The 27,021-nt window shown below is 33.3% G+C and overlaps 3 protein-coding genes across 3 annotated transcripts in view; all 3 read left to right on the plus strand.

Annotated features, from left to right (window-relative positions):
* Nucleotides 1–8,962, plus strand: part of Slik (Sterile20-like kinase) — a 22,938-nt gene extending 13,976 nt beyond the window's left edge. The window contains exons 9-16 of the mRNA XM_080146284.1: nt 189–318; nt 947–1,128; nt 1,501–1,596; nt 2,127–2,231; nt 3,347–3,425; nt 3,698–3,982; nt 4,337–5,041; nt 6,282–8,962. Of these exons, the coding sequence (XP_080002410.1) occupies nt 189–318; nt 947–1,128; nt 1,501–1,596; nt 2,127–2,231; nt 3,347–3,425; nt 3,698–3,982; nt 4,337–5,041; nt 6,282–6,530 (1,831 nt within the window). The 3' untranslated portion in view covers nt 6,531–8,962. The remainder of the gene's footprint in view (nt 1–188; nt 319–946; nt 1,129–1,500; nt 1,597–2,126; nt 2,232–3,346; nt 3,426–3,697; nt 3,983–4,336; nt 5,042–6,281) is intronic.
* Nucleotides 8,913–15,300, plus strand: LOC145304403 (RNA polymerase II subunit A C-terminal domain phosphatase SSU72-like). The gene is made up of 8 exons (XM_080146285.1): nt 8,913–9,055; nt 9,524–9,606; nt 10,317–10,393; nt 10,725–10,787; nt 11,574–11,651; nt 12,574–12,657; nt 13,342–13,397; nt 14,522–15,300. The coding sequence occupies exons 1-8, from the start codon at nt 9,006–9,008 to the stop codon at nt 14,610–14,612; spliced, it is 582 nt and encodes a 193-aa protein (XP_080002411.1). The 5' UTR covers nt 8,913–9,005; the 3' UTR covers nt 14,613–15,300.
* LOC145304400 (regulator of G-protein signaling loco-like) overlaps nt 15,251–27,021 on the plus strand; it is a 49,259-nt gene continuing 37,488 nt past the window's right edge. Inside the window, exons 1-12 of the mRNA XM_080146283.1 lie at nt 15,251–15,477; nt 15,774–15,856; nt 16,210–16,296; nt 16,873–16,933; nt 17,396–17,472; nt 17,991–18,048; nt 18,438–18,523; nt 18,727–18,798; nt 19,122–19,217; nt 19,535–19,617; nt 22,572–22,729; nt 26,080–26,205. Of these exons, the coding sequence (XP_080002409.1) occupies nt 15,316–15,477; nt 15,774–15,856; nt 16,210–16,296; nt 16,873–16,933; nt 17,396–17,472; nt 17,991–18,048; nt 18,438–18,523; nt 18,727–18,798; nt 19,122–19,217; nt 19,535–19,617; nt 22,572–22,729; nt 26,080–26,205 (1,149 nt within the window). The 5' untranslated portion in view covers nt 15,251–15,315. The remainder of the gene's footprint in view (nt 15,478–15,773; nt 15,857–16,209; nt 16,297–16,872; nt 16,934–17,395; nt 17,473–17,990; nt 18,049–18,437; nt 18,524–18,726; nt 18,799–19,121; nt 19,218–19,534; nt 19,618–22,571; nt 22,730–26,079; nt 26,206–27,021) is intronic.

Consider the following 27,021-nt stretch of genomic DNA (forward strand, 5'->3'; position numbering starts at 1 on the left):
ACCATGATCCAAAAAAAAATGTCTGTCTACAAAGTAAAATTTATGAATTAAATATATCTAGCTATTAACAAAAAAAAAGTTTTATATAGTCAATGTTCTTTTTTAACGGAACTAGTTTTTCTATCTATCTTGGCCTATATATCCATGATCTATCTATCTAACATTTAACTATCAATTTATGTATCTAGGTCTAAGTCAACAGTGCTCACACCAAAAACTCCGGCTGTGTCGGGCAGCCAACAACAAGGAAGAGACAAATCAGAATCTGCGGCGGCAGCTGGTGGCCACAGGAAAAAGGAGAGGTCGGCAAGTCATCAGGTAATAGCAGGGATCTTAAGGGATAAGACAATTGACGATAAGAGGATATACATCCCTGTAGATTAAACTCATTGCATTGGTTTTAAAAAAATGTGCTAATCTAGCACTATTAACTAAAAATTTCATTAAAGTACCCCAACCTTTTTTAGCCAAGTATTAAGATATAACTATGGGAACTAATGTAATTAACATTCCAATATCCCCCTCCCTCTTTGGGTATAGAGCAATCTCTTATAGGGACTGAGAGGCAATTGTAGAAATTTTATTTTGCATCCAAGAATACTTGTCAATTGATAGACCAATATTTTACAGTATTTTAAAATAATAAAATAGCGACTGCGCTCTTGAGAGGATCTAGTGGCATCTGATGTAAGAACTCAAGGATGGTAGGGAGTGGGGGGGGGGGGTTAATCAACCCTTCTCTTTCTTTATTAGTTTTAAAAGAAAAAGTGAAAAATAAAAGGCGGGATATTTTTTTTCTCTTCCAAAAATAGTTTTAAATCTTGGACTCATGAGAGGCTTTATTGTAAATTATAACCGGATTGGTCCATGCACTGGTTAGCAAGATCCTTTGCTACATACATGAAAGACATCCTGTTACTTTTATAAAAGGATATGATTCATCTAGGTTACCCCAAGCAGTAGTAGCAGCAACACGACCCTGGTAAACGGCTCTTACGCTCCTGACACCCCATCCACACCAGACAACACGTCGACAGTGCAGCCCGACACTGTCGAGAGAAAGAGGTTCACCAAGGAGGAGGTCAGGATCAACAACCTTAAGAAGAAAACTCGTAGGAGAACTAGGAGGTAAGTCAACTTTTAGACCGCTCAGGGTTAACAGGGATTTTAGATTAAATGAATAATAAATTGTTGTACATTCCCAATGATTAAAAACATAATTATCCTTTTGTACATTCTAAATATTCTTGGTTGAACTAATCCAGATTTGACAAAAGCATCCAAAGTTTTTAAACAGTTTAAATTAAAGACCACTCCTGCCCATTTAAAATAGTACTTGGTATTACAATTTACAATTTCAAAATTAATAGTTAAGTAGATGCCTTAACCTATGAATAGGAGCAAACCTTTATTAACCAACAACAGTTAGGACTTCTATAAAAATCATTTAGTTTTAGATACAACTTTTTATGAAAACTAAGCTTTTACTTTTAATTCTAGGTTTGAGATAGACGGAGTAACCGTGACTACGACAACAAGTAAAGTTATTTACAAAGACGAAGATTCAGAAACTTTCTATGATGAACAATTCTTCAGGTAGAGACAATAGATAGATAGATAGTAAAGTTATTTACAAAGACGAAGATTCATAAACTTTCTATGATGAAAATTTCTTCAGAACCTAAGAAATTCATGACTGATAAATTATCTAACTGCCATGTCTACTAAAATATTCCTTTTACTGTGTTCTTTTTGGTCAAATTTAATGAGTGGGGAAAGGGATCTTTATCTATTATATCTATTTACTAGTTGTTGCGACCCTAGCCTCTAGGGTAGGGCGGATTGAGGTCAGAATAATAGCCTAAAACCAACCCAAGATTTAAATAAAAAGGACAACTCGTTCGGTCCAGAAGTATAGATTTCGAGATCTTTAGCTTCAATCAAAAAAATCTTACTTCATACTTTATTATAGGATTATATTTTTTAGGAAACAAGGGTTGAGAGAATTGAAATTGCTTCAAAAGCAAGAACATAAATTGCATGGTTTAGCTGTAAAGACAGACAACACTCACACATTGACATCCTGTTACTTTTCCTACAAGGATATTTATTTATTATATTTTTAGGAAACAAGAGTTGAGAGAATTGAAATTGCTTCAGAAGCAAGAACAGAAACAATTCCATGATTTAGCTCTTAAAAATCAGACAGTCAAAGATCAGCAAGAGAAAAGGTAGGGATTATTTTCTATTGGTTGAAAAGTTCGGACAAAAACAGAAACAATTCTATGATTTAGCTCCTAACAAGAGAAAAGATAGGAATTATTTTCTGCCCCAGAGATCTTAAGGGATAAGACAATAAGATATAAGTAAATCAATATACATCCCCAGTGATGATAAACAAACTTAATTATCGGTGGTAAATTTTTTTCTCCATCTAAATATAAAAAAACCTTTCCTGGACCTATTCATTATAAGAAAAGGAGAACCATATCGGTCCAGTGGTTAGCGATATCTTTAGTTACACACACAGACAGACGGACCCACATAAAAACATCCCGTTACTTTTATATAAGGATTAATTAGCTTTTTACTACAAAGCTTTCATAGGGTAGAGGTAAGACAATTTTTAATCATTTTCTTTTATGGTTTTTGTCTCGTAGTTTTTTACCCTTTTTTTCTATGCATGATAACTTGGTCTTAGAATTTAATAGAAACTGTTGTGTTTAGATTGATAGAGGTCATTTTTAACCAATAATAGCGCAGCAACAACAAGTTCATATCATAATTAGGGAAATAGAACAGTAAACTGTAAGAAGTATTCGAAAAATACAGACAATAAGTCAAATAATATTAAAGCTTTTCAAACAAATAATTTCAAAACAATTTGTTAACCTGGGGTTTCTCACATAGTGCCCACTCGAGTATAGATTTCTCTCCTCCTTGTTTTGAAATAAATTGAAAATAAGAAATTTTATTTTGCTTGTTTATTACTTTAAGTTATATTGGGTACTGGGTAAAATAGCCTAATACCATTCTCTGACCTATGTTAAGCTTCAGACAAAGAAAAACTTACTACTTTATACAAAAGGATTACCATTCAGGGATCTCTAAAGGGATAAGACAATGTTTAATGAATGTATGTTATATGTACATCCCCAATGATAATACACAAAATTACCCCTGCTATAGATACAATTAGTGGTTGAAACTTTTGGACGCTCAACTTAATGAACCAACCATTCAATAAAGGAACCCAAAGTAGTAAAGCCAACGAATAGAAAACGTCATTATAAAACTTTGAGGTTATGAATATCTGGCATATTTTATGTAACCCTTTATGTTGCAGGTTCGAAGCTGAGCAGATAGCTTGTAACAAGCAGTATGAGACAGACCTACAGTCAATGGTCGACTCACAAAAGAAACAGGTATTACAAAGAAGGGATAGGTCAATGAAAAATAAATAAATTTTCTTCCATTTATTCTTACTTGTAGGGATCTTAATGGATAAGACAATAGATGATTAATTGATAAAACCCCAATCATCATACTTGATTGAAAATTATATAGTGCAGCGATTTTAAGAAATGAGACAAAGGACGATAAAATATTCTCCACCCACCAAAATAGAATAGTGTAATCATATTTCCTATTATAAAAGGCACCAGTTTTCATGAAAACTAATTATGTTTTTTCCCAGGTTGACAAATGTGAACAGCAACAGGCGGAGGATTTGCGGTTCAGCAGCAAGAAAATGCGCCAAGAACAGGAAAAAGAACTGAAAGCCTTCCGCGACAGCCTCAAGCAGGAGATGAAGCTGCTGAAGCACGAGGTGGAGCTGCTGCCCAAGGAGAGGCGCAAGGAGGCACACAAAGCGCGGAAAGAACAGCTGGAGGCCGAGCATCTGGATAGGGAGCGGGTGTTTGTGGAGCGACTGAATGATAATTATAATGCGGCCATGAAGCGTATCTCCGATACTCATAAGGCATTGTAGTTTTATTTTTGATTTGCATTGCACTCCCAATGATTAGAAACAAAACTATCCCTTTTATTGGTTAAAATATTTGGTTGAAAAGTTTAGAACTAACCAATCAAATTCGATAAAAGTACTTAACATTTTTAAACAACTGATAAGATAACAAAACTTTAAGTACCTCTGTATTTGATAGTTAAAACCTTGGGATTCATGAAAAGGCCAATGGTAACAAACTTTTTGTCAAACTTTTCTTGTTTTGCTTTTTAAATATTAAGAGAAGTGTTAATGAATATAATACAGGCCTTTTAATTTTTGTTTAAGAAAACATAAAACAAAACTGAAATAAAACAACGAACTTTCTAGGAGAAAATTGCATTGCTCGACCGCCAATTTCTGCAACAAAAACAACAACTAATGCGGGCGCGGGAGGCCGCCATCTGGGAGCTTGAGGAGCGACAGCTGCACGAGCGCCACCAGCTAGCCAAACGGCAGCTGAAGGACCTATTCTTCCTGCAGCGACACCAGATGTTGGTGCACCACGAGAAGGAACTCGACCAGCTAAAGCGCATGATGGAGCGCAAAGAGGAGGAGTTGGCCAAGAATCAGGCGCAAGAGCGCCGCGCTCTACCAAAGCGCATCCGCGCCGAGATGAAGGCGCGCGAAATGATGTTCCGCGCGTCGCTGCGCATCTCCATCACCAACCTGAATGAGGCCATCACGCCGACCGAGGAAAAGGATCGGTTGAAAAAGTTCCAGGAGGCCGAGAAGAAGCGCTACAAGGCGGAGCACCAACGCTTTGAGATGAAATACTCCAAACAGCTGGAGGAGTCGCGGGCCGGCAGCCAGGCCGCCATCAAGGAGCTGGAGCAGCTGCAGGGCGAGAAACGCAAGCTGCTGATGGAGCATGAGACGTCCAAGCTCAAAGATTTGGATGAAAATTACTCTAAGGCGTTGAAGGAATGGAAGGCGGACTTGAAGCCGCGCAAACAGAGTTTGGAGGATAAGTTCCAGGCCCAGCTGGAGGAACAGGAGCATCATTATGGTCATTACCTCACTGCTGCACTACAGGTATGATTTTAATTATTACACTAGCGGTCGTGCTTCAAGAGGCACTTTCGGAAAAGGAAAGGGTTAAGACCCTCAACATTGATAAAAAATGGAACTTTTACCCCAAAAAAATAGTTTTAAACCTTCCCTGAAACTATAAGATGCTTTTTTTCTAAGGGAGAACCATTTTGGTTTAAAGATTCTTCGCTACTCGGTACTCATAGACACAAACGATGAAAGACAGACATTTCTTTTATATAATGATAGGAGAAATTTAATTCAAGTAGATGTATACCTAATATAGATATATCGGTAAGATTTAAATTAGACATGACGTACAATAAAAAAATGATGTACTAAAGTTATGTTGTTAAAAAACCATAGAATAAGGAGGAATAGAAATGAAAACCTCAAATATTTTAGGGAATATTGAAGAAAAGTTGCGCTTGCGCAATAAAAACATAATATGAAACTTGAATGGTACACATGTCAAGTTGGGACAAAACTGAAATAATATCTTTTTAATGAAAATATATCGAAAAGTATTAGATTTTTCCTCTAACTTTATGTCTCTACTGCATAGAAATTAAATTTATGTTTATCTAATATTGTTTACATTTCCCAACTGTCAATGTACTTTATGACGCAACTTGAATAATCACTCGATTATAAAATGTAAACGTAACTTGCGTATAACTCAACAATTAATAAAATAATTTATGATAATAATTGAAATTAAAATACTTAAAAATATATAATTGGATATAAACATCTTTTACTCTCAGACCTTGAAAGAATTAAAAATCAGCTGCTAAGGATTTTTTGTAAACAAATTCATGCGCAACCCTAATACAAATGCCGTGATCATTATTTCTTAACCAAATATTTTTAAAGTCATTTTTTTACTAAATTCATGTTAAAATGAATTTTTGTTTAAAGTTTTGCTAATACTATAAGGTTTTAATCCATTGTGAATAGGACAAATATGGCTGGACGATTGGCTGTATGGCTTTTAGTATACTATTAAAAAAGCCATTTATTTTTCATATAATTTCTCGATAATATCTGAAATCATATGATTTTACTGCAATCCTTGTAGCCATTTAGGGCTTTCAAAAGTTCCAATTTTATTTCAGGCTAGCCAGGCAGAATCTTCTACCTGGATTCTATTCTATACTTTATCTTCTTTGTAAAAAACATGAACATTTAATATCTAGGCATAAAAATATAGTCAGTCTTTTAATTTAAATTTTTTTTTCAGGCTGAACGCGCTCGTGGAGCTTCGGGTAGCACCAGCGGCAGTGCGGCGAGCGACAGTGTCCGCTCAAAGTCGCGTTTGTTTGGCGGCGCGGCCGCTGATTCCTCGCTGCACAGTGGCGGCTCCGGCTCCACCCGGTCCGCCGACCGCAAATCCTCGGGGTCCGACTATTCGCACGGCAGCGGATCCACCCGCAAGTCAACCGCGTCCTCTGATCGCAAACTATCCGCGTCCCAACACTCATTGCTCTGACCTTTGGAGTCGGGGGGACGGGGTATTGAACGAGCGGCGGTGACGTCTGGTAGCGCTGTTGGATTAGCGGCGGAGAGAAGTCGGCGATCAGCGGTGTTTGGCGATGATTTCAACCTGCTCATGGCTTAGAATACAAACCTTAGAAATTAAAATTATAAAAACAAGGGTTCGGGGCAAAACAGCAAATAAGATATCAGCAAATTACGTACGTATTTCTACTTAAAATTACTCAAAAGTAAAATTGTCAGAATAAGTAAGGATTTTTAAGTATTTTTTACAGTGCTAAGTTTTAAAATTGAATTTAACATACTCTTTAGGTTAAAATTGCTGTAATGTGCCCCCTCCCAATTGTGATATATTTGCATGATATATAGTCAAAACATATTAAATATTATGTTATCTAATATAAAATATTGATACATACACACACACACACATTACATTAGTAGGATCTGGTACAGTTCACGGTAAAAAGTTCCTGGTATCGATTATCTCAAAAAAATAACCTTAAAGGCTGCTGCTGCCAAACAGCTGATCGTAAATATTTAGCTCGCATAAAAAAGAAGATCTATAAATAATTTTGACTAGCTAAAATACAATGATTAACAGCCGTTTTGCCGCAAGCTGCCTGTAAAGTTTATGATTATTGGAGATAATCGATCCTAGTAATATTTTACCATGAACTGCACTTGATTGCATTATTATATTTATAGTAGTAAAGACAATCAATGGAAAAAAGGTGAATTTATTAAAAATTAAATTAAACTCGATCCATTCTTATTTAGTCTTATATTTGAATTATATTATACTAGTGTAATAATGGTTCTATTCTATTTTGGAATTATTACAATCTAGTTATTATTATTATTATTGAATATTATACACTATGTTTTTAGGTTGTATTTTTTAGGGTATTTTCAGTTTTTTTTGTGCATTTTTTCCTTTGTATTTGACTGCTTTTTGTTTTGTTATTTTTTCATGTCTTTGCATTTTGTTTTAGAATTTAATTTACTTTGTCAAATTAAAAACTTAGTTTACCATTTGGCTTTAATTGTGCTTTTCTACTTAATAGGTTATGTTTAAATCAAGCAGGGAGGGCACATCACATGTTAATTTCACTGGTACCCAAAGTATCATTACCATGTTTTTATATTTGTTGACTTTAAAACTTTGGGTACTTTTAATGAATTGTAATTTGTTTGGTTACAAACTAGTAGTGCTTAAACTTTTTAACCTTGAATTTAATTCTATATGTTTGTTTATTATCATGGGGTGTTTACATCAAATAATCGTCCATTGTCTTTTCCCTTGAGATCCCTGAATTTTGGTCAACTGGCATGTGATTTAAAGTTGCCTTAAAAATGAAATTAAAAACATATTATTAATATTAAAAAATCTACCAGTTGTAGTAATAATCAAATATATAAAAGAAATTGTACATTAGTTAGCCTAAAATTATTATTAGCATTCATATAGTTCAAAACAATAGTAAAAAAAATAACTAATTCTTAAAACATTGTATTTTTTGTTCATTGACATTTTAAGTTCAGTTTTATATTGATTTCAAGGCATTTATTTAGCGTACTTTTATTTATTTACCTGAAAATAAATGTAAAAGGGTGTTTACAACGAAAAATTAACTTTCTCTAAGTTTATTGTCAAAAAACCTTTTTATCAAACTGAAATTTAAGTAATATAATTGCCTTAAAAATAATAATTTTAAACCGATGAGATTTTACAAGCCTTCCAATTTTGCTTTCAAAGCCAATTATAAAGTATTTTCAACCTATTTTATTATGTAAACTGTGATTTTTTTACTCGGTAATGTTATTTCTAGGGGTGTCAATAACAATGAATTTAATAAGAAAATTTGTTCTATAAAAATTATTTTTTATTTAACAAATTTTCGTTAAATTCATATTTTTTGTGCGTTATATATATTTTTATAACCTTATAATTTTTGTTATTTTATTACGGGCAATGTATTATATTGATACATTTATGTCTTATTATAAAGTATTAATGACCAACTTTTATGACTATTATGATAATGTGTTTTTTTATGTACATTCAGTTGTACCTAACAATAACTTCAAAGATTAAAGTTGTTGGTAAGCGAAAAAAATTTGAGAGATTTTTTGTTTTTAAATTTCGAAGATTTAAAAAAATAAATTGGTACCTACTTAAAATGTTTTAAATGGTTGCTTTCAAACTATTAGTGTCAAAACTTTTCAACCAATAATTTTAACCATTTTAACCCCATCCCAATTCCATCGAAAACTCTATAGTGTTGCTTACAATTTTATTCTTTCTAATACAACTGTTCTTGTTAACTATATATATATTATACATGAAAACATCCTGAATTTTGATTTTGTAAAGTAGTTGAAAATGATAATTATAATTTAATTTGACCTATTACTATTATAGAAGATTTTAGACTGGATGAAAAGCTAAAAGAAATCTGCTACTAAAATGCCGGTTGATGTCAAGTTTGCCGTGGTTTGTTCCAGCAATATGAATAGGTCAGTTTTATCTACTTTGTCAGACGGATACTTTAAAAAATCTAAAACAGTAACTAGGTACCTATACCAAAAATAAAGTTAAAGCACTGAAATTTGGAATGGCAATTGTTAAAGTAATTTACATGAAGAATTGTAATGAAACGGCGAGTGAACCGTCGCTTCCACCTAATACCGCCATAAATGTATCTGAAATTGAAAAAAAATCTCTTAGATTTGCACCTGTTGATAACAAAATAAAATACTATGATTTTCGGCGGAATTGGCGGTACTGACAATTTTTTCTTCTTTCCGACGCGTTTTCGCTTTATTAGAATTGATTTTGCTGAGCCGTTCTGAAAACACATATCTGTTGTTTTTTCTTAAAATTGTTCGCCGAAAATGAAATCGAAGTCAAAAAGATAAATCTTGATTTAGCTTTTATGGGCCAAAGTTACAGGCCATAAGTTTTTATTTAAAATCTAATTTCAGGAGCATGGAAGCACATTCATTTTTACAAAAGAAAGGTTTCAACATTGCTTCCTATGGTACTGGAGCTCAAATTAAAATTCCAGGTAAATTATTCCAGTAAGGGTTCGAAACCTTTTGATATCCCCTGGATTAGAACCGGTTCTGAGTCATACGTTTCGCGGAAAGCTGTCTAAAATACGATGAAATAAATAACTATTATTAAAATTGCTTCCTATGGTACTGGTTCCAAAAATTAAAATTCCATGTAAATTATTCAAGTATGTCTTTGAAACCATTTGATATCCGCTGGATTACAACCGGTTCCAAGTAATTCTATCCGCGGAAAGCTGTCTATAATACGATGAAATAAATAACTATTATTAACATTGCTTCCTATGGTACTGGTGCTCAAATTAAAATTTCAGGTAAAGAACAGTAATTAATCGTATTATAGACAGTTTTTCGCAGATAGTATGGCCCCACAATCAGTTTAATCCACCGGATGTTAATCAGTTAGGAAGACAAACTGGAATAATTCAAAATTCCAGTTAGCTTAAGGGATTTGACAATAGACGATAATTTGATATACAAACATCCCCAATGATGATTAACAAAATTACAGATTTGTAGATTGAAATTTTTGTTAAACAAATGAGATAGGTATCTTGTCCAAAATTTGGATCCTAACATATTTTTTTTCCTTTGGCGATTTCTCTTGGGTGATGGTACCCTACCCCAAAATAGTTAATAACCTGTCCTGAACCTCACACATTCAGACATCTTGTTACTTTTATACAATAAAATTTTTTTTTAGGTAAATCTGAAAAAGAGCCAAATCAATATCCATTCGGTACAACTTATGATGAAATATACACGGATCTCAAAACTAAGGTTGGTTAATTCAAAATTTATTCAAAAAAAATTAGTGAATGGACTTTAGATCCCAAATCACTTTTTGGACTAATAGGAAAACAGTTTTTGAACAATATTAGTTATTGGTTAGAAAATGTACACATTTTGGTAAGAAAGGGTAGGTAGGTAGTTTTTTTTTCATTTCATTCATATTAGGTACTAAGACAGTTATCTATAGATTAAAAATAAATAAAGTTTTCGTCTTACAGAAATTTCTTTTTAAGATGGACGAAATATTATGAATTATTGACCATCTAAAAATAATAAATCTATTCTATTTAAAGTATGATAAAATAAATATTTTTTTTAGGACAAAGGGCTTTACACCAAAAATGGTATGCTTCACATTATGGAAAGAAATCGTAGAATAAAAGTAAGTTTAAACCATTTATAGTAGCGAAGTATATTTAGAGCTAGGTAGCCCCGCAGGGGGGGGAGGAGGTATAGTTATAAAACTACAACCCCCCCCCCTCTCCTCTTCTTATTTTCTATTTATTTTAAAAATAAGGGAGGGGCGGAGTGTCAGTGCAGAGAGAGAGAGGGGACAATGGGATGTTCATTACACTAGTTCATTACAACTTTTGGAACTCCTACTAAATTATGATTAGTTCTTCTATGAAGTTGAGTGTTCAAACGTTTCAACCACTAATTTTATTCTACAGAAGGGGTAATTATGTTTGTCATCTTGGGGATGAACATCAATTAATTGGCCATTGTATTGTCCCTTTAGATCCCTGGTTCTTTAGGCATTTTTAGGAAAGCACATAATGTTACTTTGGATAAAGCAGCGTTTCGGAACCGCGGAGCCGCAATATTTTTGGTGGAGCCGGAGCCGTATTTTTCGTTAAAAACGGCTTCGGCTCCAGATTAGCTAAAAATGATATTTTAAGTAATATTTTAATTTGGCAACGGTCTATTTCTATAAAATAAACTGAAAAACTATTGTTACCTAACAAATAGACACACATCCTTCTACTTTTATATAGCTTTAATCAAATAAAAGCAAAATATTTTATATTATTTTTTTTATTTTATCAAATTCAATAATGAACAAAAATTGATATATTAATTTTAAGGTAGGAGCCGGAGCCGCATCCAAATTAAACGGCTCCGACACGCTGGGATAAAGTTCTTCATTAACTCTTTTTTCTTTATTTAGAAGGGACCTGAAAAATTTCAAGAAACCAAAAACAAATATGACGTTATTCTTACAGTTGAAGAAAAAGTTTATGACCAGGTAACGTTCTTGTTTAATATTAGGTTCTTGTTTAATATCAGGAAGCCATAGAAATGTGAAATGTGCCAAAAATCTATTTACACTAATTCAAAACTTTTAAATCATAGCAAATAGACAGGACATCTCAAAATCTTGGAATCCAATAACGAAATAAGTTCATCTACTGCTTCTACAAGTTTTGTTGATTGTGGTGAAACTGATGTTAAAGAAGATGTAAAATAAGAAGAAACTCTAGATGAAGATCCACTTTTTTCTTTTATTTCTTGTTTTATAGTTTCTTCAACATGGATGCTAAGAATGTTGAAGAAACTATAAAACAGGAAATAGAAGAAGGCATTCAGGATAAAGATTCTCTTGTGAACAGAATTCTGATGATGAAAGAATGAACGCTACTGATATATTTGAGCATTAGATTAAAATAAATATTTATTCAAACTATTTTCTTTCTACATAATTGGAATTCATTAAATGACTCGTTTTCACCAAAACAAAAATGACACCATCCAAAAGTTAAGAAAGTAGCTGAGAAAATCATTTCCTCCCAATATGGTTATTAAGATATATGAGAACAAAAGAATTTTAATGTTAGAAATTCGTTTTTTGTATAATTCATTATTTAAAAGCTCAAATAAAATTTAAGTAAATTAATTTTGACATCTGTGATAGGTGGATTGGAAACTACCTGCGCTCTAATTGGTTGAATGATGTACGACACTTAAGCTTCGTATAGACAAAGTACATTATAGCATCGCTATTAATAATCAGGGATCTAAAGGGATAAGACAATGGCCAATAAATTGATGTACCTCCCCAATGAGGATACACAAAATTACTCTTTTTTGTAGATTAAAATTAGTGGTTGAAACGTTTGAACACCCAGCTCAACTCCCCTCTCTTTCTGACTAATGGTGCTTTTTTTTAGGTGTTAGCTGACTTTAGTGAGAAGGGAAACCAAAGCGATGAGCCTGTACACGTCATTAATATGAATGTTGTAGATAATCCAGAGGTATCTATCTACCCATCCTTCTTACTATCTATGCATCTATTTATCTATCTAAATATCTATCAAATCGACGAGCCTGTACACGTCATTAATATGAATGTTGTAGATAATCCAGAGGTATCTATCTATCCATCCTTCTTACTATCTATGCATCTATTTATCTATCTAAATATCTATCAAATCGACGAGCCTGTACACGTCATTAATATGAATGTTGTTGATAATCCAGAGGTATATATCTATCCTTCTGTCCATCTATCTATTTATCTATCCTTCTATCCTTAATATTGACATCTGAGTAGTGCAAACATGCACAAAACAATTTGTAATGTCTGAATAAATATCTAAAATTCATATTTTGTTTGTGAGTTAACCACTTATATCATTCTCCTTCTATCTATCCACCTATCTATCCTTCTATCTATCTATCTATCCATCTATTCATCAATCTAAATATCAATGTTGTTGGTCGGACCTATCTCTATCTATTATTAAAATATTTATCAATGAAGTTTTCCATCCGTTTGTCCATTTATCTATTTGATAATCCATCTGTTTATCCTTCTTTTGTTCATCAATCTATCTATTGTTAGTACATAGGGGAGGGGAGGGGGGGCTGGTTCAGTGCTCAAGAGAGCACTTTAAAGGAAAGCACCGTATTTTCTAAAACATTTGTATTAAATTTAGGATGCCACTATTGGAGCTTTTCTTCTTTGTGATCTTGCTAGTCTACTTTCAGTCAGGTATACATACATATATAATTTTCTCGTATCCCATATATACCACAAACAAACTTCTAATAAAACATTTTTTTAATAATAGGTTGGTAGCAACTCAATACCTAATCATTACAAGAATGTTTGTACGTCCATAGTTATTTTTTTTTGCCTTTTTTACAGAATTTTTGGCAAGTTTATTTTTACTTGTTGGTTTTAATGTCGTTTAAACTCAATTCCATAAACGTGGCAACTCTATAATAGATATTAAATATATATTATTGTTAATCTACATTGATGGATATAGAATACGTGAATATTGTGTCAGGGTAATTTGTCGTCAATTTAGGTTGCTAATATATCATCATCATCGCCGTTTATCTCTTCTTTCCAGAGCATAGCCCACGCACAATGGTTCTCCATTTATCTTTGAATTGGGCCTCAGTAGAGGCTCCACTGAAAGATGAAAAATTCTTTTCTCTCAGTTCCTCAAGGAATTCCCTCCTCCAGGTTGTTTTTGGTCTACCTGGTTTCCTTTTTCCTGTGAAGGGGTCCCAAGTCAAGGCTTGATTGGTTAAATCATCATGCCCTTTCCTTAGAGTGTGCCCCAACCATCTCCATTTTCTCTGTTTTATTGTCAGTTTGATGTATGACATATCACTGCGCTCTAAAAGCTCAGCATTTGTGATCTTGTTTGGCCAAAAGATCTTGTGGATTCTCCTAAGACATTTGTTGACATATGTCTGTAGCTTGGAGACCACTGCTGTGTTTAGGAACCAAGTTTCGGCCCCATACAGCAAAACAGAGAGAACATTTGACTTGAAAAGTCTTAACTTGGTCTTAATGGAGATGTTGTTGGAATTCCAAATTTTGTTCAAGCTGGCAAAGGCTGTTCTAGATTTGTTAATTCTAGCTTTAACATCTGTCAGGTTGCTAATATATAGTCCTCAGTTATTGTTTACTACATTCCTCCGTGGTCAAGGTAGGGAATTAATAAGATAGTCATAGTAGGGGGTTTGGGGTATTATAATATTAGCCAGCTGTAAGAAATTGTTTATCGGGGTAATCTCTCACAATATCCACATATTCTATATCCATTTTTATATTAGTGCTTTTATGGATGTTGTCATTTTAATGTTTTTGTTTTTCAGTGAAGACCTGGATAATGACATAGATGAGATAGTTCAAGAGTTTGAATCTAAAAGCCAAAGAGAAATTTTACATTCTGTTTTGTTCTATTAAAAAACAACATGATAAAAACCGGGTTTTTTTACAATTTTTTGCATGCATTTTAGGTGCTTTACCTCATAGTGCCTATAGAGCACTAAAAAACATCTGCCCCCCATAACCCCACTATTTAGAAAAATCGATTGAAATTATTTCAAAAATAAGGGGGATATCAGTGCTCGCTGTGCACTTTGAGGGAAAGCACCTTAAGTATATTTTTGCCATTCAAGATTGTCATTGTGATACCTTGATTTTCTTTAGTTAATAGAAAATTTTCTATATCAAAAAGTTCTCTATTATGATTAATATACATTAGCTTAAAACTTTTATTAGATTGCTCATTTTTTAGAATCAATTTTAGTATGTCCAATGTTGTGCTAGTATTAATGTTATCATCCTTGTTATTAATGTAATAATTAAATTGCAGTTTATTGTTTAGTGCATAATCATATGAAATTGTATTATTTTCAAATGGTATTGATGTTGTTGTATAACTGAGTGGTAGAGAACATCGTTCCTTACTGTTAGTACCCAAACTTTTCAACCAAAATTTTTACGTTTTTGTCACTTTGGCCGACGTAAAAATTTAAAGCCAAACATTTTTTTTATCATCCCTGTCAAAAAAAAAATTGTGTCATAGATGCTATCCCTGTGAGAGAAAAAAGTTTATTTTTTTTTATATTTTTGCAGACCTAAAGAAAAAGAATGCCAGGATCCCATGGACAGAGAGAGCCTTGATCCTGGAGAGGGGGTGGGGCAGGTGGCACCCCCCACCCGTGCGGGGGCTGCACCTCCCGTAGATAGTGGTAGGAAGGATGAAGGAGGAGGGGGTGGTGCCCCCAGCCCAAGGGCGCAGAATAGAAGAAGAAAATTGGACAAAAGGAACGGCAAAATATTTTTTTGTGAAAATTTTCTTACAAAGTCATAATTATCAGAAAAAATGCTTAATGTGATTTTCACTTTGTAAATACCTACCGAAGTTCTTTAAAGGGAGATGACATTGGACTATAATTTTTTGCTGGTACCCAAATTTTTATACCAATAAACATATTCGTTTATTCAAAAACCTCGAGTACTTTTGTTATAATCTTTAATAGAAAGTTCAAACTAACAGTGTCTAAACTTTTTAACCAATAGGTACCTAAGCATAATATCTTAATTTGCCGTCATGACCCTAGAGAGGCAAAGACTTACGAGATTGCACGCGGGAGATTTGGTTTTGGATTCACACTTTCCGGTCAACATCCTTGTATATTAAGGTAAGTACACTGGTACCCAAAATAAGTTTTATAACCACATTTAGTCATACTTTGGCTTATAAACTTTGGGCATTTCAATTGAATTTTAGAGTAGTGTCTAAACATTTCAAACAAAAGGTTATTATTATTTCAATCTACAGAAGGGGTGATTTTATTTATTTCAATGGGGGTTGACATAAAGAATTCATCTATAGCCTCATTCACAATGCATATATTAGTCCAATTACTGAAATGTAAATATATCTTGTATAAATATATATTTTAAATATAACTATGAAAAGTATTTAAGAAATAAACTTAATTTCTATGTTAAAAGTTGCTTTGGAAATATTAGTGCAAACATTTTTTTTTAGTTCTGTGATACCTGACAGCCCTGCTGAGGTGGCGGGTTTGAAATCTGGTGATAATCTTATCTCTGTCAATAATAGAAATGTTACTAGGTAAGATGATATTTATTATCCGCGTGAAAAATAAACATATTTATTTCTAATTATGTGTATATTTTTTACCTAGGTATTTATTTACTCTAGCCTCTAGGCTAAGTCAAAAAACTACCCCCTCCTATTTTCAATTAAAATATAAAGGTGGGGGGGAGATTTTTTGTGCTAGATTTTCCTGTAGATAGATTTAAACTTTATTATTTATTTAGGTAATACCAGGGGCGTATATTCTCCATGGGATCCCCTGCTCAGGGGGGGGGGGGGAATTAAAAATAAGTGGTTGGAGGGGAAAAAAATGTAGAAATTAAGAAAACTAAAAACATTTTTTTCCATTTCCCACCCCTCCTTGGTGAAAAAAACTTTAAAAATGTGTGGTAGGAGGAATAAAATAAATAAAATATAGAGTTCTTTAAATATTTTTCCATTTTCCCCCTACTTGGTGAGAAAAAACAAGGGGGGGAAGAAAAATAAAAAATTTTGTAGCAGGGGAAAAAAAATAAATCTAGTGCAGAATATACACCCCTGGGTAATACTTAATTTGATAGAGATCATTAACTTTTTTATTGTCATTTTTAGGTTACCACATGGAGAGGTTGTTAGACTAATCAGCCAATCTCAAGGATTAATCAGGGTTCAGGTACAAATACAGATTTCCTTTGATTTTTATATTCAAAAAATCTTCGAAATTATTACTAAAAATCATCAATTTCTAATTTGTGTCATGTCAGTAAAATAACAAAATAATTTTTGCTATCTATCAGGTTTATTACATTATCTAGTCCCCAAAGTTTTATAATAATGTTTTCTTATTTGTTGGTTTAATAACTTTTATTGAATTTTGTTTGGTTGGTTAAATAAAAAAATTTAGTTACCAAAACGTCTCAACCACTTAATTCTTCAGAAGGGGTAAATTTGTGTATCATCATCATTGGGGATGTACAACGGTTAATCAGCCATTGTCTTGTCCCTGTCAATCCTTTCTATTTATGTTACGTTGAACTGGCAACTTATTGTGTTTACATGTGAAATATGCATTCTACTAGACTTTGAGAAATGGTAACTTATCTGCGCACTTTTTTCAAAATAAAATCATATTTAGGTTTCCGAAGTTTTATGCACAGATTCAAGTTCAGAGGACGAGGACGGGGAAAAGAATAGATATAGACCTGCTCTTAGGTAATAGATAGATAGATATATAGTAAGATACATAGTAAGATAGATAGATAGATAGATAGTAAGATACATAGAAGTGTAGGATACAATTACATAGTATGTATGTTGTACAGTTACACCCAAGAATAATAAATCTAATCTAATCTAAAGATACATTGTAAGATAGATAGATAGATTATAGTAGATAAGAATATATATAGACCTGCTATTAGGTAACAGATAGATAGATAGATTATAGAATTAAAAGAAAACAAGGATGATAACATTTAAGCACAAAAAAGTTATGGATTAAAAACGGACAAAAAAAAATATTTTAAGTTTAGTTTTCATAGAAAAGAAAGTAATGTAAAACGACGAGAAAGAGGGACTTTAGAACAGAAGATCACAAAAAATTAAAAAGAAAATTTAAATATACATTTATGTCTTTGTTTCATTACCGACTGGCCGGGCCGACAGACAAGGTTTGTATACTTATGTCTTATCCCTTAAGAACCATGGTAATTAGCAAACTTTATTTTCAGGAGGTTGGCAAGAAGAGATGCGCCACTCAGGGAAATAGACTCCAACAAATATGCTAAGGTAAGAATTGTTTTATTCATTTCAAACTTGTCATGATGATTTCTGTAACAATTAGGTATTTTTATACATACACTATTTTTTAGTTTTCTAGGAGGGCCCACTTATTTTTGGGGCATAACCCTTCTTAAAATTTGTGGAGCTGAGGGAAGAGTGGAGGTATTTGAAATCAGATTATGCGCCTCTCTCTGTCATAAAGTCCTATTCTTGCCATGTGCTTCAGCTTCTCCCCATATCCAGTTCATCCTTTCTTAGGTCCTTTTCAGTGCTAACTGCTATGCCTCCAGTTTTTTGTTGCAAAACTCCATAACTAAATCTTAAATGGACATGACCTGTCATTGATACAAAATCAGTAATATATTTTAGATCTTTTTATGACAATTTTTTTTCAGATTGGCGGTGACTATGACAATTTTGAAAAACTTGGCTTGGGACAGGCAGAAAGATTTCAATATGAACGGAAAACTGTTAATTTAAGGTGACCACTTTTTTTTAAAGATAATTCTGTAGGGCCCTAAAAAGTTTTATTTACATGTTCTAATTGGTTAGTTAAAAAACTTTGGATACTTTTCATTAAATCTTTAGGCTAATTTTGAAATTGTTATTGGGGTCTTACATCAATTTATCGTCCATTGTCTTAACCCTTAAAATTCCTGTTATTAATTTATATATTTTTTATAGACGAAAGGATACGGATGTGGAGCATTTTTCCGACGGTGAACATCAGATTTTTAATGAAAGAAGATTTTCTAGGTTTTTATTCATACAATAAAAAAAAAACATTAAAGTTTGAAAGGATTAGGAGGTACTATTTGTTAAAAAACAAGCAGCCCCTAGCAAGCATACTAATAGTGGTACAATAGTTAAAGGATAAGAAAAGTAAAAAAGAAAGTAGCTTAAACCTTTCTGAAGACTCAAATCTGCAATTTAATAGCCTAAAATTAACCTCGATTCAGGCACAAAAACCTTACTACTTTATATTACAGTAATTCTTTATCAAAATTAAGACCCTTTAATACATAATCCTCTTACTTGATCATAAACTAGAAACATTTTGTACGAATGGATCAATTTAGACACGTTAGAAGCAGTTCAATTGACAGTTCTTTTATCGGCGATTTATCGCCGCGAGTTCCGCCGATAGCTGTCTCTTCACCTACAGCTAATCAAGGGTAATAATTTTATTTAATTGGAAAGTATTTAAAAAACTCCCTTAATTGGTACCTAGAAAAATATTTAAAATGTTAGGAAGGAGAAAAAATACAAATAGACGTGAGGGAAAAGCTTTTCATTTGTGAAATTATTTTGCAGTTGGTGCCTAGTCGAGCAGAGGACCCCGCCCACTCCCCCCATTTAGATTCATTTATTTTATAAATAGGTACCTATGGTTTTTGTGCTAGGCACTTTGAGGGAAATACAACTTTCATGTCAATTAAACTTTCTTTTTGTTCTTTCTGAAATGAAATGAAACTAAATTAACATATTTTAGTCCCGCCAAGAGATCTCGACCATTACCATCACCGCCCACAAGGAGAAGAATAGATCTTGGAGCTAGCGAAGAGCTTTCTTTAGGTAAACTAAAACAAGGGGGGGGGAAGTTTGTACAGTTATAGGAAATGAAATTTAGTACCAAATTTTGCCCTGGCCGTTTGGGCTTGTTTTTATAGTTATCAACCTAATTCTTTTTGTAAGCGCTCTTATATGATTGGATCTACCTGTAAAACTTTAAAAATTTCATTTTGGGACTTTCCCTTAAAGGGGCTAGTGGAGCAAAAGACCCCCAAACACTAAAATTTTAAGTTCTGAGCCTATTTTCAGAGATATTGAGACGATTTTTTTAATGAAAACACTTTTTAACAAAACCGAACTAAGTAGCCAATACAAATTTCATTTTGGGACTTTCCTTCTAGGGGCTAGTGGAGCATAAGGCCCCCCAAACACTAAAATTTTAAGTTCTGAGCCTATTTTCAGAGATATTGAGATGATTTTTTTTATGAAAACTTTTTTCACAAAACCGAACTAAGTAGCCATTACAAATTTCATTTTGGGACTTTCCTTCTAGGGGCTAGTTGAGCAAAAGACCCCAAAACACTAAAATTTTAAATTCTGAGCCTATTTTCAGAGATATTGAGACGACTTTTTTAATGAAAACACTTTTTAACAAAACCGAACTAAGTAGCCAATACAAATTTCATTTTGGGACTTTCCTTCTAGGGGCTAGTGGAGCAAAAGGCCCCCCAGACACTGAAATTTTAAGTTCTGAGCATATTTTTAGAGATATTGAGATGATTTTTTAAAATGAACATATTTTTAACAAAACCGAACTAAGTAGCCATTACAAATTTCATTTTGGAACTTTCCTTCTAGGGGCTAGTTAAGCAAAAGACCCCCCAAACACTAAAATTTTAAGTTCTGAGCCTATTTTTTGAGATATGAGATGATTTTTTTAAAGAAAACATTTTTTACAAAACCGAATTAAGGAACCATTACAGATTTTATTTTGGGACTTTCCTTCTAGGGAATAGTGGAGCTAAAGGCCCCCCAAACACTGAAATTTTAAGTTCTAAGCCTATTTTTAGAGATATTGAGACGATTTTTTAAATAAAAATATTTTTAACAAAACCAAACTAAGTAGCCATTACAAATTTCATTTTGGGACTTTCCTTCTAGGGGCTAGTGGAGCAAAAGACCGCCAAACCCTAAAATTTTAAGTTCTGAGCCTATTTTTAGAGATATTGAGATGATTTTTTTACATGAAAATATTTTTAACAAAACCAAACTAAGTACCTAGCCATTGCAAATTTCATTTAGGGACTTTCCTTCTAGGGACTAGTGGAGCGAAAGACCCCCAAACACTAGAATTTTAAGTTCTGAGCTTATTTTTAAAGATATTGCTGATTTTTTTAATGAAATTTTTTTTCAAATAACTGAAATAAATAATCAGAAGATAAAATTTTAGTGTTTGGGGGTCTTTTGCTCCACTAGCCCCTGGAAGGAAAGTTCCAAAATGAAATTTGTATTGGCTACTTAGTTCGGTTTTGTTAAAAATGTTTTCATTAAAAAAAATCATCTCAATATCTCTGAAAATAGGCTCAGAACTTAAAATTTTAGTGTTTGGGGGGCCTTTTGCTCCACTAGCCCATAGAAAGAAAGTCCTAAAATGAAATTTGTAATGGCTACTTAGTTCGGTTTTGTTAAAAATGTTTTCAATAAAAAAATCGTCACAATATCTCTGAAAATAGGCTCAGAACTTAAAATTTTAGTGTTTGGGGGGCCTTTTTCTCCACTAGCCCATAGAAGGAAAGTCCCAAAATGAAATTTGTATTGGCTACTTAGTTCGGTTTTGTTAAAAATGTTTTCATTAAAAAAATCATCTCAATATCTCTGAAAATAGGCTCAGAATTTAAAATTTTAGTGTTTTGGGGTCTTTTGCTCAACTAGCCCCTAGAAGGAAAGTCCCAAAATGAAATTTGTAATGGCTACTTAGTTCGGTTTTGTTAAAAATATTTTCATTTTAAAAAATCATCTCAATATCTCTAAAAATAGGCTCAGAACTTAAAATTTTAGTGTTTGGGGGGCCTTTTGCTCCACTAGCCCCTAGAAGGAAAGTCCCAAAATGAAATTTGTATTAGCTACTTAGTTCGGTTTTGTTGAAAAGTGTTTTCATTAAAAAAATCGTCTCAATATCTCTGAAAATAGGCTCAGAACTTAAAATTTTAGTGTTTGGGGGTCTTTTGCTCCACTAGCCCCTTTAAGGGAAAGTCCCAAAATGAAATTTGTAATGGCTACTTAGTTCGGTTTTGTAAAAAAAATTTCATAATAAAAAATCATCTCAATATCTCTGAAAATAGGCTCAGAACTTAAAATTTTAGTGTTTGGGGGGCCTTTTGCTCCACTAGCCCCTAGAAGGAAAGTCCCAAAATGAAATTTGTATTGGCTACTTAGTTCGGTTTTGTTAAAAAGTGTTTTCATTAAAAAAAATCGTCTCAATATCTCAGAAAATAGACTCAGAACTTAAAATTTTAGTGTTTGGGGGTCTTTTGCTTCACTAGCCTCTTTAAGGGAAAGTCCCAAATTTCAATTTTTAAAGTTTTACAGGTAGATCCAATCATATAAGAGCGCTTACAAAAAGAATTAGGTTGATAACTATAAAAACAAGCCCAAACGGCCAGGGCAAAATTTGGTACTGAATTTCATTTCCTATAACTGTACAAACTTCCCCCCCCCTTATACTATTTATACTAAGAAGCTGGATTTTGCTAACCGCTGAACCGATATGGTTTTCCTCTTTATAGTTCGTAGTATGATCTATAACTATTTTTGGGGGTTGTTCCATCACCCTTCCATCCCAAGAGAAATCTTTCTTGTAAAAAATACCTTCCCCTCAAAGTTTTACTTTTTAAAAACTAATTTTAAAACTTCCAGCAAGTGCTCCTAGAGGCCTTTAGGGCCGTAGCCGCTAATGTGTAATATTGTGACTCTCATTTTTCATTTGAATAACAAACTAAAACACAACTTTTTGACAGGTGGCCCTGGCGGCCAGGATGGGTCACGGCACCGCCGTTCTCGAGTCGGTTGCGGAGGGAATCGCGAGGTGGAGACTGGCGGTGCTCTGTTACAAGCTGTGGTTGGATACCTGGGAACCATTGAACTCAGTCTGGATAGCACGGCTGGCGGCTTACAGGTGATACATAGATAGATAGATGGATAAATGACACACTGACTGATAGATAGACTGACTGATTTTATTCTTAAATAAAAGTAATATATTATAGTGTTTGTTGCTGAACAGATCCCTTTTACAGTAAAGCTTTTAGTAGGTCTACAGTCTACCTTGAGAAATCGCCCATAGAAAACAAATTCCAGTCTTTGTATTTAGTAAATAGATTTCTATCTGGCTAAAAGGTTTAAGTTTTCATAAAAAGTAATCTTGTTCAAAATGACATTTTTAAGTATAAATCTCCTTTTTTTGTTTTATGGCACAACTCTAGGGTAATGGGGGGAAAATTTCGGTATTTTTTCGGTTTTTTTGAAAAAAAATGGGGTAAATATTAATATTTTCAAATGAAACCAAGACCAGTAGAAAGCTTACGGAAAGGACTATCAGGTCCTAAAAGGACATTATCCTAGGACTTTTAGAAGTTGGCCGAAATTGACCGCAAAAAAGTTACCGATATTTCCCCACCACCGGGGGAAATATCGGTAATTTTTTTCAACCTAAAAAAAATCGATGAAAAACGGCCAAACGGCCAGTCGAACATAAATAATCATAATTAGTATAGGTTATAAGGATTATCCACAAAAAGTTTCATAATGATCGGACTATTCCTTCTATGTTAAAAATGAATTTTTTTGAAAGACGCGAATTTTCGATTTTTTTTTTCGAAATTTTTTTTTTTTAAAACTTTAAATTAATATAAGAAAAAAACGTATTTTATTACTTTTTAGGCCTGATCCTAAAAAAGCTCACATTGAACTATAGATTTAGCCCAAAAAACATGAAAATTGATTAAAAATTGACCTCAAAATTTGAATTTGAAGCAAAAGTGTCATCTCTGCAAAAAATCTTGACTACATTTTAACCTTAAAAAAATCGATGAAAAAGGGCCAAACGACCAAACAAGCGTAATAAATCATAATTAGTATAGGTGATTGGGATTAACCACAAAAAAATTCATAAAGATCGGACTATTCCTCCTATGTCAAAAATATTTTTTTTTCAAAGGACCAGAAATTTTGATTTTTTCCTCGCAAAATTTTGATTCTAAAAATAAAATTAATTTTTTTTTTGTTTTTTATCTGTTCTATTCATTTTTAGGCCTAATTCTTAAAAAGTCCATATGGAATAATAGATTTGACAAAAGAAAACATGAAAACATGACCTTAAAAGTTGAATTTTAATTTCTTTTGAAATTACCGATTTTTCCCCCGGCGCCAACTTTGGTCATTTTTGAAAAAAATATTAACCCGATTTTAAAGCTCTCAACGGATTTGGAAAAAGCGGGCAATTTCTAGTTCAAAAAGTTTTTCAGATCAGCTCTAAGTCTTACCAATTTTTGTGTAGGTCGATCTTTACACACCTACTAAAAAATTTTTGGAAAAAAAAATTTTTCGTCCGACTTTGAGACCCAATAAGTACCCTTAATATTCATCTCACAAAAAATTCATTTTATACTTTTTTGTAGGCAATTTAATAAGGAACAAATTTGCTTTTATGTTTTTTTCTGTCATTTGAAAGGAACATGGAGAAAAAGGTCATTTAATGAAGGTAGGTCGAAATTACCGAGAATAGCCCCTTACCGAAACTTCCCCCCCCCCCCCCTTACCCTAGTACATTTATATATTTTTAGCGAACATAAAGGAATTTCATTGGTAAGTAAAAAATTTTTTGTAATTCTTGTTTTAAACGGGGCCCATTAGTGCGGTGCCCTAACCCTGCGGGGCTACCCAATAGGGTTGGCAATCCGTCCAATTTTTTGGTTTTGGACCGGATTTGGATTCTTACAAAAATCCGCCCAAAAATGAAACGGATAAATCCGTGGATTCCGAATTCTTATCTTTTTGCTTGATTCCGGATTTTCGGATTCCGGATTGCTGATTCTAGCAATATTTTAAAAGGCATTTTTTAAAAAAAAATTACATATGAGATTAGATTTTATCGGGTACTATATTTCACAGTAGCTTTTCTCCTTTTTCTAGACCCTACAGCAACCATTTGCTTACCTTTACTCAACCAAACCTTACTTTGTGATTTAAAGATTGCACGGATTTTGGATTCGGATAACCAACCCTCCTACGCAATATAACTTACCTGACCTAAAATAATAAACAAACCAACGATAAACTTTACTTGTTTCCTTGTATTCATTTTAATGGTCCTACCCCAAACGTAGGAGTCCTAAAAGTCGGAGTTGACAAACGTCGGAGTGGACATTGCAAAATTTAAAAAAAATTGGGACTCCTGTGTTTGTCCACTCCGACGTTTGTCCCAAAAATTCTGCGTTTGTCCACTTCGACGTTTGTCCCACTCCGACGTTTTGGACTCCTGCGTTTGTCCACTCCGATGTTTTTCCACTCCTACGTTTGGCGTGGAACCATTTTAATCCTAACAATGAGTGTGGGGTGGAGACTCAGTGCTCGGCAGGGACTTTAATGGAAACTGGCGTAATTTTTTGTTGTTTTGTGCTCAAATTTTGATGTATTATTTTAGAAGTTGAGGTAGAATCCCCAACTTTAAAAAGAAAATTACCCCTTTTGGACCTGTTTTGAACCAACCAATTAAAATTCTATGAAATTACCCCAACTTGTCTGGGAAGGATGCTGTATCCCCCGAGATGTTTGAGACTTACAGACAGGATAGTTATAGAGCAGCTTTAGCAAAGATAATCTACCTGTATCTGCAACGCAGGGGTGATCAAAGTTACCCCAAGAATCTCCAGAGGTTATCCAAAGGGTGCACTGCTGGCAGGACGGGAGTACGGTTAGGGTCTCCAGAGAGGCGGGCAGGGCATTAATGGTTTTCTGGAAATTATGGAATTCTTGATGTTTATCCTAAACAAGATATGTTATATTTTTGGCCAGGTGGCTGAAACCTAGCTTCACCCGGCCTATACTAATGTCCTATTCTCCCCCCAGTTATTTTATATACAATATTTATTAATAGGGAAAGAAAAAGGGTTAGTGTTATTCAGAGAATTTAGCTGTACCTGTATATTAATTCTGGACAGCTTAGTTCTCTAAAGAGCCGGCAGACATTATAATTAAGCGGTCTGAAAAATGAAAATCTTTATTTGCTATTTGCAACCGCGAAATTAAAATGTCTGCCGCAGTGAGCCGCAGGCAACCCGTTGTTCTTCTCCAGTGATTTGGTGGCCTGAAAGTGTACATACATTAGTGTACATGACACAATTTTTTTTATCTACGAATAAGATATTCGTGGTTATAAAAGTATGGGTACGCGTGAAATTTACAATCCAGTGTCCCTCCCCCCCTTCCTGGAAATTAACTATCTCTTAAGATGTATAATTTTTTTAGGATATTAGAAACTGTATCCGCCGACTGAGAGTTGAGAAAAAAGTTCACACCCTAGTTCTTTTTGTTATACATCCAGACAAAATTATTCTTATCAATCATCACGCGACCAACCTGGCAGAGTTTATGGTGAGTAGATAGATAGATAGATATACAGATAGGTAGATTGATTGGTTGATAAAGCTTACTTTTGTTTTTTGTTCAACCAAACAAATTATTCTTCATCACAAGTCTAACCTTGCAGAGTAGGTATGCGAGCGACGAAGTTTTAGACGATATAGTTTCAACCTTTGATTTCAATTATTTGGGATAAGTCGAATTTTTATTTATGGATGAAATGAAAAAATAGCTGCCCATTCATACAATATGTGTACAAGCGAAGCTTTTCTATAATTAGGGTCGGTCCGTCCTTAGCTATTTTTTTTGATAGCTTTTAATGTTAATTAGGCATGTTAGAATTGTCCTATCGATTTCAAATTTTGCATGGTGATTCCTTTAATAGTTAGGTACGATTTAGAAAGCGTAGCAACTCTATAATCATCAAAATGTCCGTACGTCCATTTTAAACATGTTGATTTTACTTTTTTAACAACAAATTTTTATGTGATCTAATTATCCGATTGATCTGATTTTTGGTATATTGATTCCTGGGACAACAAAGTATAATGTAATAAGCGAAGCAACTCTATAATCAAGTCCTAAAAATGTAAGTATGTCCATAAAAATTATCCTGTATCAAGAAGTTTTTCAACAAATTTACTCACAATTTTGCTTTGACTCTTCATTTATATTCTGATTATTCAGTTCTGACACTATACAAGTGTTAATGTCCGTGTGTCCTATCGTTTCAGAGCTTCGCTTTTATGGATGTTGTCATCCTTGTTATATAACACATTCATTCAAGGGATTATACTTAATTATTCCCTTAATAACTAAAAATATTTT

The sequence above is a fragment of the Acartia tonsa genome, chromosome 13 (genome assembly GCF_053477335.1).
Source record: "Acartia tonsa isolate MP-2025a chromosome 13, ASM5347733v1, whole genome shotgun sequence".
NCBI classification, from domain to species: domain Eukaryota; kingdom Metazoa; phylum Arthropoda; class Copepoda; order Calanoida; family Acartiidae; genus Acartia; species Acartia tonsa.